This window comes from Mesoplodon mirus (genome assembly GCF_964341445.2).
Source record: "Mesoplodon mirus genome assembly, chromosome: 1".
NCBI lineage: Eukaryota > Metazoa > Chordata > Mammalia > Artiodactyla > Ziphiidae > Mesoplodon > Mesoplodon mirus.
The window spans coordinates 89,851,529-89,873,768 of record NC_138976.1 but is presented as its reverse complement, the minus strand read 5'-3'; the positions used below and the strand labels follow the sequence as shown (position 1 = coordinate 89,873,768).

At 43.6% G+C, this 22,240-nt stretch overlaps 1 protein-coding gene, 1 long non-coding RNA gene and 1 pseudogene across 3 annotated transcripts in view; all 3 read left to right on the top strand.

Annotated features, from left to right (window-relative positions):
* The window catches only part of LOC309798861, a 292,612-nt gene that overhangs the window by 143,335 nt on the left and 127,037 nt on the right, over window positions 1–22,240 (top strand). The gene's annotated exons all lie outside the window — the stretch shown is intronic.
* On the top strand, window positions 734–6,883 carry LOC309798746 (protein SPATA31F1-like). The gene is given in 5 exon segments (XM_082611320.1): window positions 734–1,173; window positions 2,135–2,231; window positions 3,583–4,096; window positions 4,099–4,595; window positions 4,597–6,883. Coding segments are annotated over 5 exon segments (2,568 nt in total). The 5' UTR covers window positions 734–1,060; the 3' UTR covers window positions 5,944–6,883.
* LOC309798823 (protein SPATA31F1-like) lies at window positions 2,257–3,396 on the top strand (annotated as a pseudogene). Its single transcript has one exon. The product of its transcript is annotated as a protein SPATA31F1-like (transcript).

Sequence of the window (22,240 nt, the reverse complement as noted above, 5' to 3'; positions counted from 1 at the left end):
TTTAAGATTGGGACCTAACAGGAGCTGCTGCTGGGTAGGGAAACGCTATGACTACGTCTGAACCAATTAAGCCTTAAACAAGGTTTTATCCCCTCACTGTCTCTTGTTACTCTTAACCCCTTACCCGTTTTTTTTTTTTTTTTTAATGGAGGAAGTTTCCTCATTGGATCCCAGAACAGCTTCATATTTGGGTGATTCTTCTGGTTGGTGGACATTTAGGGCCTTGGATGGCTAAAGTCCTTTGGCTACTGTGCCACCCATCCTTTATTCTGTTCCTCCCTTTCTCTTGTCTTATCCTGATCTCTCCACACAACTTGTTCAGGGAATGGGGGTGGACGTATGGAGTATGAAGAGCCTAAAAATGAATCCGAAATAAGAGAAAGGAAATGATGGTGTGAAAAATGTAGAGTAGGAAAAAGCAAGGTAGGAGAATGTGTAAAATTGGAACACAGAAAAAGCTAGGGAAATATTTGCAGGTTTTGTCTCAGTTTAGACATGAAAAGAAGAGAGCACCCCAGCTTCACACTCTCTTTTGCCTTTCAGCGTCACCGGAGAGTCAAACAAAGGGCTAAAGATAAAACATCAAGAGGTAACGTCCCAGTCTCTGACTTCTTTCCACTGTGGGTGAGGCTCCCATGAACCCTGTCCCTCAATGACCCCTGGTGCCAGGCACCAAGTGCTCTAACCACTGAAGACCCAGTTCCCCAAGTGGACAAATTCTCCCAGAAGACTTTTTTTGGGTGGGGACTCAGAGCCTGGGAATATTCCAGAATTCTCCACCTTACCCCTGGGAGTGAAGAGGAAGTAGGGGAGTGAGTAAGTAAGGGTTCTGTCCTTAACTGTGTCATTTACTAGTTTTATGACCCAGTGAACGTCGCTTCAGCTCTCAGTCTTGTTATCCATAAAATGGGCACGATGGTGCTGTCTCACTCACAGTGTGGTTGTGAAGGTCGAAGGAGATTAGGTCCAGGAGAGCACGTCATACCTGGTTATGTTGTAGTCAGACGTGCGTCAGAGCACTGGCTCTCCTGTCATTCAAAGATCTCCAGCTTCCTGTAGGATGTCCCTGAATCCTCTCCCGTTCCATGTAATACTGTCTCCTGGTTTCTCAGCTAGGAGACTTTCCCGGGAAGAAGCTGAGAAGCCATGGGAGCTGCTGTCTGTCATGAGAAGGTGATCTCTTGCTCTTTACAGTCTCCTGACTCCCAGCCTGGCCTGTGATCATTTCTCCACTTGGCCTGGGGCAGGGTTGGGGAGGAGCATAATGGCTGGGAGGTAGCCAGACACAGTGTAGCCTGGGCACTGGTTGAGGGTTCCCAGAGGAGAGGGTGGGATCAGACGTCTCAGGAGACAGGAGTCCTGCAGTTCTGCTCTGGGCTAGGCTCACGAAGGTCCTGGAATTCAGGATTTGACTAGTGCAGGATTTAAAACTACATGGGTTTTCACTCAACCACAAGACAAGTTAGGAGGCTAGATAATTAAGTGCATAAATCAGTCATCATTTTCATATTCTCTTTACAGCTAGACCCTTTCAAGGGCAGACCCCTGGACCCTGCTGACATACCTCCTCTGGTTTTATCTTCAGGGAGGCCAGTTTCTGGGACAGCCCTCGGGCAGGAGCTTGTCATATTATCCCCCTCTTAAGATCTCTAGAGAATAGGGATTGGCTTCCAAGAGATGTTGTGTATGCCCTGTAATCCCCAGAATTCAGAGTTCCCACAAAGACCTCCGTAGCCCCAAGTGAGGCTGACTCCAGGTTCTATCTGGTGATGTTCCTGGTGCTGCACCATCAGGTAACCATGGGCTCCCCCATCTGCCTGGTTGCCTTCTCCTAGTTCAGCTTCTCAGCACAGGTCAGCAGAGAACTCACCCACCTCCCAGGCTCTCAAGGCCCTGTGTTCCTTTCAGTTGTCTGAGACTTTGCCCAACAAGCCCCAGGCTCTCAGCCCAGCACACCATAACTTGCCAAATGACATTTCCCTAGGAAGACAAGTAGATGAGTAAACACCCAGTGGGTGCAGGCCTCAGAGTTTACAGGGCTAAGGGGGGCAGTGTCAATCTCCAGGCCACACACTTGAAAAGAGGCAGATGTCATTCCATCAGTTACAAACGGTTGCCATGTTTCCCTTCCCAGCCAGGACTGGCTTCCTCAGGAGGGGAGCGTGCGGCAGATCCTATGTGCAGATCCCTGCTGCCAAACCTGCAATGCTGTGGCTCTGGAGATTCAGCAGGTAGTGGTGGATGAGAACACTCTGATCTCCCCCACTTCAGGGGGGTCATCGCAGGGCTCTTCTTGCCTAGAGGTTTTGTCCATGTCTAATGTGTCTTTTGAACAGAGTCTGGAGCATGGCCCACACTCCAAAGACCTTTCACTTCCATCTACTACCCTCACAGTGTCACAGAAATCCTTAACCCAGTCAGCTGCGCAGTCAACTGGTGCAGCCAGCATCCATGATTTCTGGGCTGAACACCTCATGCTAAGGCAGGGATTTCAAGTGCCAGAGGTGCCCAGGGGCCCAGAGACTATGTTTTCTTCAAGGATTGAGGAACCTAGGGTTTCAGTGAAGCTGCAGGAGATGATGCAGAGCAACCTCAACCTTGTCTGTGAGAACCAAGGCCATTAGCCTTTAAATTCCCAGGTCTCTCCGCTGACCCTGAACCAAGAAATTACTACCCTGATACATCCTGTGGCCTTGCAGACGGTCACTGTCCTCCCTGCCCACCTGCCGTCCCTGAGTCCTGAAGTCCTGAGGCTTCTTGAGCTACATGTAAAAAAATGGATGCATTTCCAGAGGTGGGGGCTCCCCAGACGTGTGGAAGAGTCTCTGAGGCAGCTTATGCCAAATCCACCATTATTTTACCAACCTGTATATAACCAACCAGTTTCTTTCATTCAGAATGATACTTCTCAATTCTCTGTTGAGAGATTTGGGACCATTTCATACCAGAACTGGGGTCCATGTATGGCTGGCCAGCCTACCCAGGCCTTCTGGGTTTCTGAATGGTCCATTATGGACCCAGAACAAATACACTGTTACCAGCAAATCCCAAACCATATGGCTCTTGCCTTGCCCTCTTCAGCCCTTAAGGAATTAAGTGGCCTTTATCTAATGCCTGGGCAACAGGCTAATGACTCAGTGGGACATGTGCAGCCGAAATATAGCCAGCTATTCTGTGGTCTTCCTTCTCTGCACAGTGAGTCCCTGGGTGACGCCTTCTTGGGTTCTCAAGGCCTCTCCATGAATGAGAACATGTCCAAGCCCCGCTTAAAGGACCCTTTTTTTGCATTTTTTATTAGTTTCTGCTTTATAACAAAGTGAATCAGTCATACATATACATCTGTTCCCACATCCCTTCCCTCATGCATCTCCCTCCCTCCCACCCTCCCCATCCCACCCCTCCAGGCAGTCACAAAGCACCGAGCTGATCTCCCTGTGCCCTGCGGCTGCTTCCCGCTCTCTATCTACCTTACGTTTGGTAGTGTATATATGTCCATGCCTCTCTTTCGCTTTGTCACAGCTTATCCTTCCCCCTCCCCATATCCTCAAGTCCATTCTCAGGTAGGTCCCATTCTTCCCGCAGCAGCATGCCAGGAGGCAGCTGGAATTCCACCTCCAGAGACAGTTGATTCACCACCGCCGGGGCCTGCCGCAGAAGATCCAACAGTCCATTCAATTGTTCCTGTCCCCCACTAAGCAGCAGACTATGTCCCGGAGCAGCACATCCCTAGACAGTGTGAATGGTCCCCGGCCTACATCTCTAGAGGCCACTGGGGCTGATGACCCATTCTCACCCATTGTGGACCCAGTGACAGTCCCCATGCCACACTTGTTTGACCAGACCAAGGCAATATTGCAGAGCCATATCGACTCCAAATGTGGGCAGATTCACCAGGGCAACATCCCTGCCTGTGTATATAGCTCTTGGGAGTGCATAATTCCTGGGGGCCTGGAAGTGGCTCCCTTCACCTGCATCCCAGAAAGCAAGCCCCTGGAACTACAGGCAGCAAGTGACTCGGACCTACAACAGAAAATTACACCCTGGATGCCAGCGGCCCTTGATCAGCAGCAACAAACCTCACCAGATGCTGTCATTGAACTCCTAAGCTGCTCCGAGCCCTGTCCGAGGGAGCCATTGAGAAACTGGAGACAACTTTACGGCACAAGTGTCTGGCCTTGTTAGGGCTGCCGGCTCTTTATGATGTGGCTCCCTCTAGGGTCGTGGCCCCAGCAGTCACTTCCCAAGCTATGATCACAGAGATGGTACCTAGGCCTATCAAATTCCCAACAGAACCTCTGACTCAGAGGACCTCACCTGAAGAGCAGGGTCTAAGTCCTGGGTCAGGCTTTCAAGATGCCAACAAGGCTTGTGCAGACATTGCAGATGAATTCCAGGCTGAAGTGCAGGTGGAAGAAGTAATTGAGATGGTGCCTCTAGAAAGTCAGACAGAGCCTGCGAGGCCCTCCTCACTTGGAGAACACATCTTGGCCAAACTAAATTTCCATCTGAGAAAGAAGAGGCTAGAGATACAGCTGGGAATTCCCATAAAGGCAAGGAAGTCCAGGAAACAACCTGTAGCAACCTCAGAGAACATAATGCACACAGGAGTCTCTTGGGAGTCTAAACAACCAAGGAAACACACTGCTCCAGGAACTCCCCATCCCACGAGATATGCCACGTGCCCCAGATCCAGAATGCCTCTATCTCAAAGAACAGCTGGCCACTGAGTTGAAGGCAGTGTATCAGAAACAGGAGCAACCCAGTTCCAGTGCAGTATCCCATGGTTCTGTCCACTGGGCCTCCAATATCTCTCAACCCAGTGGGAACCTGACAGAGGCCCAGGTGCTTTGTGGTCAGCTGGAGGCCAGTGTGAACAACCGCAGCCTGAAGGAGCCCTGGAGCCCTGAGCCCCAAAGCCCTGACAAGAGCAAGGACTTAGCCCAAGTACCCACACTGGCAGAAAAGAGAGAGGAACCAGGCAAACCCAAATCGGCCGGGGACCACAGAGAAGGGGATGCCGCGTTTGCAGTCTCCTCCACAAGAAAGAAAAGCCACTCTGCTGAAACCGAGAGGCCAGAAGGGATGCTTCTGAATGGGACACCCTGCAGCCCCTGGCGACGGAGACATCGCTTTCACCCTGGTGCTCCCTGTCAACACTGTCCCCAGCATCGCCCTCAGCTTAAACTCCCAGAGCTACCTCCTGGAGTCCCTGGGGGGAAAGACTCTGAGAAGAATGACCTGCAAGACAGTCAAGCCAAGCTCAATGTCATCCTCAAACCAGCAAGGGTTCCTGAGAATGCCCAGCCTGTGGTGCCTCAGGTGTCACAGGGCCAGCCTTTCCTGGGCCAACTCACTCCGGGTAAGCCGTTGCAGGGCCAAAGTTTACAAGGTCAGGTTTTTCAGGGGCAGGTGATGCAAGGCCGTACTCAAAAGAGGCCCAGCTTTTCAGAATCTGGCTGGAGAAATAAGATGAAATCTTTTCTGCACTTTATTAACCCCAAGACAAAAGGCAAAGGGCACGAGGAGTCCATGTCCTCCACATCTGAGAAAGTGGCCAACACCAGAAAAGGAAATGTGGAAAAGAGCCTGGCTTCAGCCAGAAGTCCCAAGGGGCAAATTAAGATGGAGAAGACAAGAGGGGACCCTAAGGCCCAGTTTCCGCCCACTGAGAAGCAGGTGGGCTTGGCGTTCTTGGATGTGCCCCACTCCCCAGACAGTAAGCTCCGGCACCGCCCCCGCTCCCATCAACTCCACTCTGCCTCAGTCCTGGGCATCCCCTGCCGCTGCCCTCGGCACTGCACTGTCCTCGAGTGGCTTGTGTCACCCAACCAGGGAACCCACCCTAATTCCCAACTCTCACCTCGGAGAGAAACACTGGTCTGCTCAAGAAGACCCAGCTCAGTCAAGAGACTTTGTAGTCTATCCAACGTCAGCATTCCTTGAAGAGGACTGCTACTGTCATTTTCATTGACGTGCAGGTGGACAGAGGTGCCACCCAGAATACACTGTGTGTCTCTAAGTAGAGAGTTGTGCATCTGCTCCTTCTCTCCACTGCGGTGCGTTCAGGGAAGGCATAAGGGAGGTAAATGTCCTTCCTATCTGGGGAAGGGGCTTTAACCCACACTTAAGCTGCGTAGCATTCCACCCCACCCCCACCCTGGACTACAGGTAAAGGGACTTGAACAGAGAGGGAAGGCCCTTGTCTAAGGTACATTGAAGGTAGAGGTCAGGCTTGAATTTTATCATGGTGTCCTTCGGCCCAGAGGAGCAATGTGGACATGAGGCTAGAACTGTCAAGGAGGAGTGGCCAGGAATCTCACAGGCAAAATTCACTGATGACTTCTATATGTGCCCACACTCTGGAAGGGAGGTTTTTAGGAGAGTGCCAGTGTTCCAGCCTTGAGCAGGTGCTTTGTGTTTATCAACAGCATATAGGTAATATGACAACAGTCAAAAGCAAATGATAGTGTCTCCCCTCTCTGCTCCCTGTTGGTTATTGGTTAGATATTTCTGGAGAACTCACTTGGGAGGCTGCTGTAGCTCTCTTGCCTCTATCCCACCTCCACTGTCTATCAGCTGCATGGACTGAATGACACTGGGAATGAAGATCACAGTAGAACATGGAGAGGGGCTGGTCCCCACTCCCAAGGGTAGGCAGGGAGAGAAGCAGGGAGGGAGAGCATGTAGATGGAGGTCTGAATATCTGGGGTAGAAGTTGACATGTTCCTGAAGAGGGCATGATAAGAGAAAAGGCTGGTTAGCTGTGCACTCTAAAGAACCTTGAGCCAGGAAGCCAACCCAATACCCAAGTGCTTTTAGGGGATGGAGATGAATAAACTGAGTTTTGATCTGTTGTCCATAGTGTGATGAAGAGCAGTGAGTTGAGCCTTGTTTTCAAAGGCAATGCGTATTAATTTACAATTCTGAATACTCACCCTCAACCCCACAAAACTGTTTTCCAGTGTCAGGGATTGGTATAACTATAAATCTGTGTTTTTGCTCAGCTTAAACATGAAGTCAATGACTGTGTTCTAATCTTGATATATCTCAACTTTGCCCCCTTTTTTCTGTGTTTACTGCCTCTGCTTGTTAGATTACTCATCCATTCTTGCCTAAATAATAAAATAGTGTCTCATATCCCCAGGGCTTAGGATAGTGGTGGCATAATAATACCTTAATAGTACTTGAATTGAAAGTCTGGGCTTAGGAGGCAGACAAATCATTACATTAGTATGATGAGTGCTATGGAATAGGGAATGCTGACACACGATTACTGGGTACTCAGCTCATGAGGACCTCAGGTCACAATAAAAATAACCTTGATTATGCTGTACACCTTAAACTTATACAGTGCTGTATGTCAATTATATCTCAAAACTGGACAAAAAAGAATTTAAAAAATAATTTTGAGAAATATCTTACACTCGGTTAAAATATTTACTTACTATATGCAAGAGACCATAGCTAACATGACAAAGACACAGGACTTGCACAATGGAGCTCATGATTGCATGGGATAGTCTCACATGCCCAAATTGTCTAATCAACACATATACTTGAATGTCTAATACTCACCTCAAACTATAGAACAATGAACTCCTGATTCCCTGCTCCAAGCCATCATCTAATTACACGTATGAAAGAGTCTCCAATCACAGTATTCCCAACATCACTTAATGGCAGCTCCATCTTCCTAGTTGTTCAGGACAAAAACATTGGTGTCATCCTTGACATTGTTTCCCTGTCCATATCCAGTCCATCCTGTTGTCTCTACCTTCTGAAATGAATTCAGAACATGAGGACGTCTCTCACTCACTCTGCTGCTATGATTACTGCAGTAGCATCATAACTAATCTCCCAGCTTCTGCCTGAGACCATACTTCCAACAGTCTATTCTCAGCACAGAAATTTGATGGTCCTCAGGGAAGGTCCTGGCTGTAGAAGACTAGATAGAAAGATAGATTAAGATTGAATGATGATGTTGATGATGATGAATATGAAGGAGAAAGAGGAGGAGAAGAAAGAAAGGAAGAAAGAAGGAAAGAAAAAGGAAGGAAAGAAGGAAGGAAGGAAGAAAGAGAAAGAGAGGGAGGGAGAGAAGGAAGGGAGAAAGATACGTAAAACCATGAGACTGGATAAGATCACCAAGGCAATGATTGTAAATGAAGGGAAGGTCTAAAGACAGGCTCTGGGACACCTCAACATTAAGAATTTGGAGGACAAAGTAGGAACGAATAAGCAGAGACTGAGAAGTAGCAGCCAGTGAGGTAGGAGGAAAACCAGGAGAGTGTGGCATACTGGAAGGCAAGAGAGGAAAGTATTTCAAGGAGAAAGTGATCAACTGCGTGAAAAGTCGCCAATCCGCCAAGTAAGATGAGGACTCAGAGTTGATCGTTAGATTTAACAACACAGAGATCATTCATGGCCTTGAGAAGAATAGACTCAGGTGAGAAGTGGAGGTAAAAGCATGACGGGAGTGGATTCGAGAGAGAGGAAGAGCAATTGGTGATAGCAAGTGTAATCAACTGCTTTAGGGAGCTTTGTTCCACAGAGGGGCAGAAAAATGAGATAGCATCAAGAGGGCTTTTTAAAGATAGGAGATCTAGCATGTTGGATGTTGACGGAAAAGATCCAGTCTAGAGGAATAAACTGATGATGGAGGGGAGAGAGGGAGAAATGCTAGAGCAGTGTTGTGGTGCAGAAGTAACATAATAGGAGTGAGTCACAGGTTGAAGGGTTGGCCTTGGCTAAAAGCACAGACGTTTCACTGATGATAAGTAGAGACAAGGTGACAGTAATGTGGAGGGACTCTGTATCATGAGAAGAGTGGTTTTTCTACAATTAAGAGAGCAGGGCAAATACCTAAGGGGGTGAATGAGGAACTGGGAAGGATCATGGCTGGGGGGGGGGGCTGATACATAGAGCCAAAGCCGGAGACAAAAAGGAATTCTGGAAGTTGCCATGGCAAGGTTTTTTATTAGGGCCTAAGGAGTTGATAGCAGCATGTGAGCCCAGGTGGGCAGAAAAAAAAGTTGAAGTTGGTGATCACCTGGTAACAGGTATGGCATCCTAGTGTTCAGCCGGGGACCAGGGAGTTTTGGTGTTTGGAGGAGAGAACTGGGAAGCAGAAAGACAAAGAGGCTGCCCTGAGTGGTTGGGAGGGAACTCTGTTTTGGACACCTCATTTCTCTCAGAAGTTGGCACCTCTGTAGTCCCACTTTCTGACCTACCACAGAGGAGAGAGTAAGGGCAGAAAGTGCTGTGGCTTCCTCATGGTGTGGTATGGGGGACTGTGGGATGCCCCCGCCTCAGTGTTTCCTAAGGAAACCCAAGATGGCTCAACATACCATCAAACCAGGAGGTGGGGGCAGGAATCTCTTCCTCTGATAGGACTCAGCACTTAGCACAGTGTATCCACTGCTAGCAGGATGCAGAAAAGCCAGATGGGAAGAAGCATGAATGTGTCCCTCCTCTGAATGGTGATTCTGTGCCTAAGGGTTGGGGGCCCAGCCCCTGGGGGTAGAGAGATGAGCTGGAACCAAGACCTTCAGGATTCTCAAGTCTCAGCAGAGTTAAGAGCTGAGAGAAGACAGGGTCAGAGCCTATAATTCACGCAGGATGTTGTAGAGGGATGAAGCCTTGCTCATTCCATCCTGTAACCCTAGCACAAGCCCCACCTTCCAGCTCCCCCTAGGCTCAAGAGGTAAAATCAGAATGAAAACTCTCATGGCAGGGCACAAACTCAAGTATTTACTCTTCCAGAATTGGTGGTAGATTCTAGGAGTACATCAATGCTTGCTTGGGAACTTTGGAGTTTCCTCTGCCCTCGGAGGTACCACATTGTCATGGCGAAAGGTTTTGACCTTCTGGAGCCCTTCTCCTGGTCTCTGAGGAAAGCATTTCAGAATTCTATAGAGAGAATTTAAGGCAACTGCCTTCCTGCAGTGGAGGAGAATGGCTTCTCCACAAAATCACTTCTGTGAAACACTAAGTCCTAGCGAGCAGGGAGCGTGGCTGCTTCCTTTTTGTACCTCCTCACTGCAGCCCACACAGAGAGGGCAACAAACACAGGACGGGCACAGGAATAAACCCCACAGAGATGCTGCATCCTGCACCATGTGAGAGAACAATAAGGATAATCTTATTTTAATAAGCCAAATCCTCTTAAATTTTATAAATATTTATAACACAAAAGTGTACAGATTTTTACACAAAATATGGGTTTGATTCTCATCAACATTTCTAGTCTTAATTTCTAGGATTAAAATCTGTTAACTCAAAAAGAAAACAATTTAAAATAGCAGATTATCCTTGTGATTCTAACTTAAAGTATATAATTATACAAATGTTTTATTCATGTAAGCTAGAATTTACATCCTCACCACTCTGAGGTCTGTTCTTTCTCCTCCTCCATGCAAACACGGTAAGAAAATGACTGATTAGTATAACTCAATTACCAGTAAACAGGTGAATGCCTAATTTCTGGGTGCTGTTTCCTTTTGTGTACCAGCTATCTCACTTTCCCTGGAGGTATTATGTACTTTCACACCTATATGTGTTTCTTCAGGCTTTTCTAGACACCCATTTCTGCTTGGAAAAACTTAACCCATCCTTTAAGGCACAACGGAAATGTGCCCTTGGCTGACGTTTTCCCCCTCCTCCTCTAGAAGCAGGGTTTTCTATGTCCTCTGTGGTGTTCTGCTTTCCCTGCCCTGAAATAGGTATGTATGACTGCCAATGGTAGGATCATGCATCCATAAAGGCACAGTGTCCGGTCCATACTAATCACTTAATACATGTTAACTTGAGCTAACCTAATGGGTTAAATTGGCATGAGGTAAATATGCTGACCAGCTAGATAAGAGATTACTCGGCCAACTCTTATTTAGGATCCCATAGAATCATAGATATTTGAAAGATAATCTAGCTGTGGTTCATATTTTTGTGTTTTATGGAGAATTTAATTTGAAGAAAGGTTTCTATGGCATAAAATAGCATGAAAGCCACTGATTCTGGACAAACTATTTTCAGATGAGTAAATTGAAGATTTTTTAATATAAAAATCTAGGTAATCTGATTTGAAAAATTAAAAGACCCAGCAATAAGGTTTTGTTTTTTCATTCTTGAAAAGTGTCAGTCTTCTGGAACTCACTCCAGTTTGCCACAGTCCTCACCATTCCCTAAAGTGTCCCTGATGCAGAAGCTAAGTATCGAGAGTAGCACTAAACTCCCAAAATGATGAGTCTGGCATACCATGGAAATACACCTGACCTTCTCCCTGCATTTGTGTTACTTGCCTGTCACTGAAGGCAATTGAACTTGAGTCCTCAGATTTGCAATAGATGTGTTTCTATGAAGTATTGGGGAAAATGTTGTTTACAAATTAAACTTTATCTGAAATGTATGCAGTTTGCTAATCAGAGGAATCAACTGTAGCTATAAACTAATTCTTTTGTACATCAAATGAGCACCCTTGATTAAATTTCTATTCCCTTGACAAGAGCTACATCTTAGCCTGGCATATAATTCTGAGAGCTCAGCTTGTCCTATTAAAATTCTGTAAAAATTTCTTTCTTTTATTATCATGACATTTACTTTTGCACAGGAGAAGCTTGGGTTCAGTGTGATTTGCAAGTCATCTTTTTGTTTGGCTTTCTTTTCCTGCATGGATAAGATCATAGTTCTTACAGTTTTTATCACTAAAATAAAACTGTTGCCAAGAAAATAAAACTGTTGCCAAGTTGAAGACTGAACAACATTAAATTAATTTTTGCCAGGGGCATGGTGAGCTCATTAGAGCTGTAGATTTGGAACTTTTTTTTTCACCCTAGCAAGTTTTCCTTTGTGTATATAGTTTTAAAAAACTTTTATTGGTGTATCGGTTTCATATAAAATTTATACATGCTAAGTGATAAACAGTTCAATGATTTTTGGTTTCAGAACATTTTCATCATCCCCCAAAGTCCCTTTGTCCTCATTTGCAGTTAATCACTGCTCCCACTCACCCCAGCCCTAGCCAAGCTTGAGCCAGAAATATACTTGTCCCAGTTATGACCTCAACCTTGGGCAGGTATTGGCCCTCCTTAATCACTCATCACTGAGGTCATCACCTCCACCAGCAACGCCTTTGGACATAGGTGTTGCCAACCACTCCACATGGAGTGAACTCCCTTCCACCAAAGCACAGCCTGCCTGCTGCCCTGGCAGAACCTTACTGAGCTGAAGGGGGTGGGGAGTGATTGGAGCTGCTTCAGCCGAGAATGCATCAGACTCCCACTGTTGCTACTTAAAGTTCAGCTGTTTTTTAAGCACAAATGTTTCACAGATGATTGTTTGCACTTGTTTTGGGGAAAAGGATTTGCTGACCTCCTCAGCCATTAGCCAGGAGGCTCACTTTTATGTTGTTTTTCTCAAAGATAGCAATTGCCAACTGATTGGAACTTTGTAATCTATGGCTATCTCTTTTTATCATATCTTTAGCTCTGTTCCTTCTGCTCTGCAGTGCCTTTGAGATGGGCTTTAGTTAGCTATTGCAAGGTTAGATTTCTTTAAGTTTGTGTTGTGTCCTTGCTCTCTACCTTTTTACATCACTCTGGCATCTCAGTTCTATTTTTATTGTTTTTTTAAAATTAATTTTATAAAGTTACTTTCTTCTGTGTTTTTGCAAATGTGCTTTAAAATTTTTTATCTGATTTCATAGTATTAATAAGAATAATTTTTCTCTGTATTTTTGGAGCAAGAATATTCTTTGATTTTCAAATGCTGCATGTTATATAATTTTCCTGATTACTCAACTTTGAACAAAGAAGATACATTCCGGTCTGATATTTGCCAGCTGATAGGACCCATATTCTATTTGGAGTTTCTCACCATCCACCAATGTACCGTCAGAATTCTCTTTCAGGAAATAAGCTAGAGGCCAAGCAGATGCACACATCCCTAGCATTTAAGTTTTAATATCTAGAAAACATTTATTCAGTTCAACATTACTTTATTGAGGCATGACTTTGTTCCCATTGCCTGGTTTTCGAACTATGAGATAGTATATTTGTTACTAAAAACTTTGAATCAGCATGAAGCTCTTGCTTTGCTGGAAGTAGAGCATGGGGAATCCAGTCTCCAAAGTGGATTGCTTCCTCTTTCTGCCCCCACCTACTCATGCCTTGACACCACAGGGTACAATATTGATGGGCCCTTGAGCTCATGGCCAAGTTCAGTCACTGGGCGTTATAGGAATCCAGAGTGAATCTAGGAATGAGACACTGAAGAATCCTCAGGGAAGAATTTCCTTAGGGAGGAAGATTCCCCTCAGGAACTAGGTCTCTAATATAATGGTTCATGTTTGTGGTTGTGTTGCTATCTTTCAAAGACACTCATATGAGCTCACTGGCCCAACCCCATTACAGTTAGAACTAATTCCTCCCAATGACTAAAAAACATTGATATCATTGATTTATATCTTTAGTTTCCTCTGCTATTGTGTTTTCCTACCACATTGGTATTAAGTCGGAGGGGAAAATTAGCAACCTGCTACCATATACTAAACATATCCAAGTATTGGCTAACTAATGAAATGTTTTCATGTTCAGAGGGAATTTTTTTCTATGACCCTTAAGATTTTTAGCTTAAATCCCTGAAAAATACATTTTCTGCTCTAGTTTATATACACAGAAATATCTTGGAGGAGTGTGTGCTAGAGCAGCGAATATCAAATTTTAATATACAGTGCTTCTAAAACTTTAATGTGTGTATGAATCTCCTGGGGATGCTGTTAAAATGCAGATTGTGCAGTTCTCACAGGCTCCCTGGTGACGTGGATACCACTCTTAAGAGCACTACGGTGCTAGAAGAGCTGGCATGCGATGTCCATGATTTGGAGCCCAAATCACTCATATTAGAATTACCATTCAGGAAGACACAAACAGGGAAAATTCTGCAACATCTCCATTGCCAGACTCACCAAGGGCCTAGTGCTCTGTGATCCCTGTCTCCAAAGCAGAGACTGTCACCAAAGAATTACTCCATCAATATTCATGTGCCATTTCACGTTCAGATATGACCTTTTTATCTGGGAGGAGACTGTTAGAGTAAGGAGGTGGCAACTAGAGATATGACTTATCATTTTCATGACACCAATAATATTTATTTGCTTATTTTATTTATTTATTTAGTTGCCCTGGGTCTTAGTTGTGGCTTGCGGGCTCCTTAGTTGTGGCTCGCCAGCTCCTTAGTTGTGGCACATAGGCTCCTTAGTTGTGACATGTGAACTCAGTTGCAGCATGCATGTGGGATCTAGTTCTCTGAGCAGGGATCGAACCTGGGCCCCCTGAATTGGGAGCAGAGTCAACCACGGCGCCACCAGGGAAGTCCCTTATTTGTTGATTTTTAAAAAGCTGCTAAAAGTTTGAGTTTGTTGTGTGCATAGCAGGTGGTGTCATAAAAATTCAGACAGTCCTCTGAGGCCATGGGTACAGGAGGAGGAGATTACAGAGCTCCAAAAAGGATTTCTGAAAAGAATGCAATAATAGCCAAGGGTGTATTTGGAGCTATGGGAAAAGAAACTATGGTTAAAAAGGTTGGCTCTGCTCTGGAAGAGCTGAATTGTCGATGTTTTCGCATTCAATAAAAATAAATACCCTTATTGATTTGGAAGATTTAACAGTCGATAAAAATAAATGCCCCGGGACTTCCCTGGTGGTGCAGTGGTTAAGAATCCACCTGCCAATGCAGGGGACACGGGTTCGAGCCCTGGTCCGGGAAGATCCCACATGCCACAGAGCAACTAAGCCCGTGTACCACAGCTACTGAGCCTGCGCTCTAGAGCCTGTGAGCCACAACTACTGAGCCTGCATGCCACAACTACCGAAGCCTGCACGCCTAGAGCCCGTGCTCCACAACAAGAGAAGCCACCATAATGAGAAGCCTGCGCACCGCAACAAAGAGTAGCCCTGCCCGCCGCAACTAGAGAAAGCCCGTGTACAGCAATGAAAACCCAACGCAGCCAAAAATAAATAAATTTAAAATAAATAAATAAATGCCCCTATTGATTTGGACGATATGTTGTAGAAGACCCCTCAAAATAGATTCTGTTGTAGTCTTTTGTAGTCTTTTGCATGGTGTTAAACTTAAATCAGAGTTAATTTTCAGGATAAGACTGCTTTTATTCCCCTGCCTGCTTGTCATCCACTATATTCTACACCTCTCCTCCAGCATAATTACTTTCTTAGTCTAATATTTTCTTTGGAGAATCTTCTTCATGATCGACAATTTCAGTTTTGGGTTATGCTGTAGCTCAGAATCACTAGGCATTTAGCTAGAAATGCCTAAAGAGTAAACTTGAGCCCTCACGTAAAACAGAGATAATGGTGTCATTTTCAGGGATAGCGCCATCTGAAACTAGCCTGCTGGGATTATTTATCCAGTGGGTACAGGTAGGAAAGCAATGTGCCCAGGAAGCTTTAAAGGCCTTAGATGTTTGGAAAAAGCAGATTAACACAAGTACCACTGACACCAATTCTATAGCCTTGGACAAATCATTGTAGTGGTTTTGTTTGTTTTTTATTGGAGAATAATTGCTTTACAATGTTGTGTTATTTTCTGCTGTACAATGAAGTGAATGAGCTATATGTATACATATATCCCTTCCCTCTTGAACCTCCCGCCCCCCCATCTAGATCATCATCTAGATCATCACAGAGCACCGAGCTGAGCTCCCTCTGCTATACAGCAGGTTCCCACTAGCTATCTATTTTACACATGGTAGTGTATTCATGTTAAACCTAATCTCCCAATTCATCCCACCCTCCCCTTTCCTCCCTGTGTCCACATGTCCATTCTCTACATCTGCATTTCTATTCCTGCCCTATAAATATATTCATCTGTATCATTTTTCTAGATTCCACATATATGTGTTAATATACGATATTTTTCTCTTTCTGACTTATTTCACTCTCTATGACAGATTCTAAGTCCATCCATATCGTTACAAATGACCCAATTTCATTTCTTTTTATGGCTGAGTAATACTCCATTATATATATGTACCACATTTTTATCCATTCATCTGTCGATGGACATTTAAGTTGCTTCCATGGCTATTGTAAATAGTGCTGCAATGAAATTGGAGTGCATGTGTCTTTTTTTTTTTTTTTTTTTTTTTTGTGGTACGCGGGCCTCTCACTGCTGCGGCCTCTCCCGTTGCAGAGCACAGGCTCCGGACGCGCAGGCTCAGCGGCCATGGCTCACGGGCCCAGCTGCTCCGTGGCATGTGGGATCTTCCCGGACCGGGGCACGAACCCGTGTCCCCTGCATCGGCAGGCGGACTCTCAACCACTGCGCCACCAGGGAAGCCATGTCTTTTTGAATTATGGTTTTCTCAGGGTATATGTCCAGTAGTGGGATTGCTGGGTCGTATGGTAGTTCTATATTTAGTTTTTTAAGGAAACTCCATACTGTTCTCCATAATTAAAAATTAGATTGCACTTATGTCTTAAAATAGGTCAGCTCGTTAGGATAATGTTCAAGTTTTGTATATCCTCTACCAAAAAAACAATCTTTTAAGTATCTTTTCTCTTGCTTTTGTCTTACTTCTGTATCATTCTGATAAAGCATCGTCCAGTGGACCCTGCCCCAGCTGATCCAACTTCTGACTTCAGTCAGCAAGGTTTTTTTTGCTTTTTCTTAATATTTATTTATTTATTTGGCTGCATTGGGTTTTCGTTGCGGCATGTGGGATCTTTCATTGCACTGCAAGTTGCAGCGTGGGCTCTTCATTGTGGTGCACGGGCTTCTCTCTAGCTGTGGAGCATGGGTTTTCTCTTCTCTAGTTATGGCACGGGTTCCAGAGCACATGGGCTCTGTAGTTTGTGGCACGCAGGCTCTCTAGTTGAGGCACGCGAGATCAGTAGTTGTGGCACGTGGGCTTAGTTGCCCCGCAGCACGTGAGATCTTAGTTCCTTGACCGGGGATTGAACCCTTTGCACTGGGAGTCGGATTCTTTACCACTGGACCACCAGGGAAGTCCTAGTCAGCAAGCTTTTGAATATTTATTTGTACCACTCTATTTTTCTTATTCCCAGCATGAACCCGTCTGTTACTATCTTGCTGTCTCTAGCTCTTTGTCCTTCTTTTTCAACATTCATAATTGTCCTATTTTCTGTCTACTAAATTGTGTTCCACTATTGTAGAAAATCTCATTATAAGACAGACCTAGCAATATATTTTTCAAGATTAACTTTTCGTACAAATATTTCAGAACTCTTAGCTCCCTACTCCAACTTACTCAGTTTTTATGATTATTATTTTTTAATTACATACTAACTTACTCATTTTGCATCTAGTGACTGTGTTCTTTTTTAATGTGTACTATCAGGGTTAGTCCATAAACCTACAATTCCCCAAATAGTATTTGCTACAATAAGGAATACCAATTAATAGAACAGACTAAAGAGTACCAACGTAGACAATTATATGTATGCAAAACTCTGTATGTTTAAAGAGGTTAAGGAAGGGTTGTTTAAGATAGGGTATTACAGAAACAGGATAGCATTTCAGTAATTTAAGGTGAATCCCTGCTTTATCATGTTTCAAAGTCAATCTGTATGGAATAAAAATATAAACATTGAATCAAATTATAATAAAAATTGACAAAGATTAAATCATTTATTCAATATATAGAAGGAGGATAACGTCTTCATTTTTTAAGAAATTAAAAAATTGTAAATGGATGATTGATAGCTTCAAGAATATACGTATATAAAATTTCTATACCATTAAAAAACCCCAAAGGGGCTGATATATACAATGTTTTTAAAAATTCATGTTTATAAAGAAGACATTCACACTTGGAAGGATAAACGAAAAAGAGGATATCAGTGCATTTCACTAGACTGTAAGCTCTGAGAGGACAGGGACATTTCCTTGTACTTCACACATAATAGGTATGTAATAAATATTGAATAAATGATAATAAATGAAATAAAAGCCAACTTCTAACAGCTTATTACTGCAAGAATAAATATATGAAATAAACAACTCTGGACAACTAAAATATGCCAGCTAAAATAGTTTAAAAAATTATACAGTATCAGCAGTGTTGTAGTAGAATTGGTACACATTCCTTGTAGTGGCTCTATAAATTGTTTATCTTTTGGAGGTAATACGATAATTTGTAATAAGGGCGCATCATCCCCCATGCAGAAATTTATCCTCATGAAGTAGCCAAGGTTAGATATTTCATCAGATTTGCATCACTGATGGTGTTTATGTCAGCAAGAAAAGGATTAAAGATCTACATTTCAATTTTTTTTTTTTTTTTGGTACGCGGGCCTCTCACTGTTGTGGCCTCTTCCGTTGCGGAGCACAGGCTCTGGATGTGCGGGCTCAGCGGCCATGGCTCACAGACCCAGCCGCTCCGCGGCATGTGGTATCTTCCCAGACCGGGGCACGAACCCGTGTCCCCTGCATCGGCAGGTGGTCTCTCTACCATTGCGCCACCAGGGAAGCCCTACATTTCAATTTTAAGGGTCACCTGAGTTGAAGAACCTTGTAAAAGAGTTCTGCAATTTTTCTGATTATCTGCAGGGTTCTACTTGCAGAAGCATTTCCTTTAGTGATAGAAGGCCGGCATAGGCCTTGTATCAGTGTGGAAAAGCTAGATTATGTTGTGGTAACAAACAACCTTCAGATCTCAGTAGCTTAAAACAATAAAGGTTTTGCTCATGCCCATCTTGGATGGGATGGAGGCTCTACTCCACAGCTTCGTCGTGCTTGGTCCAGGGCCTGGGCTCAGAGAGCAGGCACTGGCTGGAGTACTGGCAACTGTCATGGAAGAAGGGAAAGAGGATGTGGTGAAACATGCACTGCATCCTAAAGCAACTGATTACATTTCATAGTCAGAGCAGCGAGCTCCGTGGAATGGGGAATTGGAATCCTACCACATTCCTGGAAGGAAAGAGAAAACCAGACATTTGTGAACAGCCATCCTGATATCACAATCGCTTAGAGTAGAGTTGTGGCCAAGGTAGTTTTAGTTTTCCACCTGCCTCTCTAATCAACTAATCTGTAGTTCTGATGAATTTGATGATAACTATTCTGGAAGGAAGCAAGGCCTCCTTCAGATATTTTATTTTTATTTTTTATTTTTTATTATTTATTTTTATTTATTTATTTATTTTTTGCGGTACACGGGCCTCTCACTGTTGTGGCCTCTCCCGTTGCGGAGCACAGGCTCCGGACGTGCAGGCTCAGCGGCCATGGCTCACGGGCCCAGCCGCTCCATGGCATGTGGGATCTTCACGGACCAGGACACGAACCCATGTCCCCTGCATCAGCAGGCGGACTCTCAACCACTGCGCCACCAGGGAAGCCCCCTTCAGATATTTTAACAGAAACTTTGATGTCAATATATATCAGATGCAGAAGGCAATGAGTCATTATGGCTTTCCATCCAAAGCAGCAAAATCAGATGTGCTGTCAAGTATCACAAATATACTTTCTGCACACAGGGTCCATAAGAACTGTTTGGAAAATACAGTATCATTTTAAAGATATCAGTGTCTTTCCCAGTTTCCTAAAAGGTGAAAGCAAAACAGAAGTTCGTTGTTGAGGGTGTCGACATGTAAATAAGAGATGAAAACCAGGAAATGGCTGCACTGAGTGATAGCAATAATTTTCTCCAACTACCTGTGCAATGAAAATGGTGAAACTGCTGGCTCTCCACGGCCTGCTTCAAAATGGCAGATGGCATGCCTGATGGGGAGGGGAAGTCTTCATCTCCAGGCTATTGCTTCAGTTTCCTTCCTTTGCTCCAAGCCTTAATGTAGGATAACCATTTCTATGACGTGTAACTTTATCAAGGGTCCTCTGATCATTCTTCTCCATGTAAGAAGCTTCCTTGTAGGGTGTTTTAAGATAAAGACTTTATATTAAATCAACTCCATGTATTAGTAAAGTGCCAACTTTTTAGAGTTGAACCTCGTGTTCACAAAGAATACATACTGGTGGTGTAAATTTGTGAGTGTCAGGTAAGATTCTCTTTCAGCTTTTCTGATTTTGTGCATCCAGTGGGAAGAAGTATATCATATAAAAGCACTGTCACTTTTATGTCCCACTATATTTGGTGATAAATCTAAAAGCAAATGCTATGTAAGACTCACTGTATTTCATTTCTTTGTCAATTTCTGACTGAAGCTTGGCCTGGTGGTAAGCAAAGTGAATCCGTATAATGATCATGATGTCACTGTATGTTTTCCTTAATTTATCTCCCTAGGAAACTATTCTTGGCCGAGTAACATGGTGGTGATGATGGAAACTATACTTTAAGTGGCCACGCCACTTAAGGAGCATTCCATATCCCTTACACAGCTATATTCTTTGGTCACAATCAAAGCCTTGATAAAATAATTTGAAATAAAAATATGTTTTCTACAAAGACAAAATCAAAGCAACAGAAAAGAAATCCAAGAAACAAAGATATATATATCTGTGCCTGACTTATTGAGCCCTCTAAAGTTGATATAATTAAAGTGCATTGTTTACCAAAACAAAATCCTCTTTAGATAATTTTGTGGTTATTTGAATAACTAGTAAACTGTGAGATTTTGGTATTAAATCCTTTTTTTTAAATAAAGATGTTATTGAGATATTTCTTTTTTTAGTAGACTTTCAGCCTTCAAGGACTCTGCATTAATGTATGCCATATGACAGACAAAGCCATTAAAGCTTTAGTTGAAAAGCCTGGGAACAGGTAAGTAACGATAAATTTCTCATTTACATGTACCTTAACATTTATATATCACCTATTAGCTTACAGAGTACATTCTGTTGTTGTATTTGTATTTAATTATTTGGTGTTTTCATCAAGCATTCATTGAGGTAAGCATTATCCATATTTGTCAGTTGAGTAAACTGAGGCCCAGAGACATTAAGTAACCTGCTAAGTGACAAAGTACGTTATAGAAGCTAGACTTTCCAGTCTCAAGCATAGTGTTCTTTGTGTTATAGCACAACTCAAGGAAACATCTTGAAAACATTTTCCCTCTCTCTTGTTCAGAACTTCAAAGCTAATCACAAAAAACTAGAGACTTTCCCATCGTGATTTTATTTCCACTGTCTTGGGCTGAAAGAGTTGATGCCATGCTCTTCCCCCATTGTTCTGGAAAGATCGTCAAATAACTGTATTTTCAGTAACTGTCATTCTCCCACAATTCGGGGGAGAAATTCCACCCACTACAGTAAGATGACCAGTAGCAGATGGCACCTGCAGGAAGGTACTCCAGACTTACAGGATTCCTAAGGGTCTGATGAGGTTTGACTTCTGTAACCTGAAGGCTCATCAAGCGAGAGCATGTGGAATCCTCAAATAAGGTGGCATCAAAGATCCATGTCTGGTCTCTCAGGGCAGCTGCTGCTGCTCCTACACCTATAGAAACCATCTAGAAAGAAGCTTCATGAACAGCATTGTGGGCTTCTTCCATATTTGTGAGGTGAAATGATTCGGTGGGTGGCAGATTTTTATTCCTCTAATTTAAGTCTGCTTCTTACTTGAGTCTGCTTCTCCTTTGTTCCAAAGGAGTCTGGTGAGTTTTACCCAGTGTGAAAACCAAGGTGTAGGCTCTGTGCATAAACAACCCCTGGACAAACAGAATTTTTCTCTTGGTCACTCCCTCTGGAGAAAGGCTAATGCCTTCTCTTCAACTTTTTGTTTGTTCTTTTAAAAATAAAATTTCCCAACGCCATCAGCCTGGGAAAGTCTAATTGAATAGTACATTGGATGTGATGATGTGTTAAAAATATGGTGTATGATGACCCCAACGCGAACTGGAAGTCTGATGTATTCTCAAGAATCTGTTTGAAACATCCTCACTTTGATCAACTCACTTCCTTATTATTTTATAAATCATGAAGCATAAAAATCAGTTTATATTATGTTTTTGGAAAGAGTAACTGAGAGACTCTAGATATTTGCTTGATCCTGTGGTTATTTTGATGACTTAGACAGTCTACTTTATAAGCAGAAAAAATATTCTACTAAACTGATGTAAGTAATTGGCCAACTTGTTATGAGGAGGATGTGTTGAATACATTATAATTTGTTTACAGATTACCTGTCCTTTTACCTATTGATATAGTACTCATTTTCCCCCTCAAATTCTTACTTCTCTTTGAAGCCTTCTTTGAGTAGTAGGGGGAAAAAGCTGGGACTCATATAGACCTGTTTATTAGTCACGTGAATTTGGGA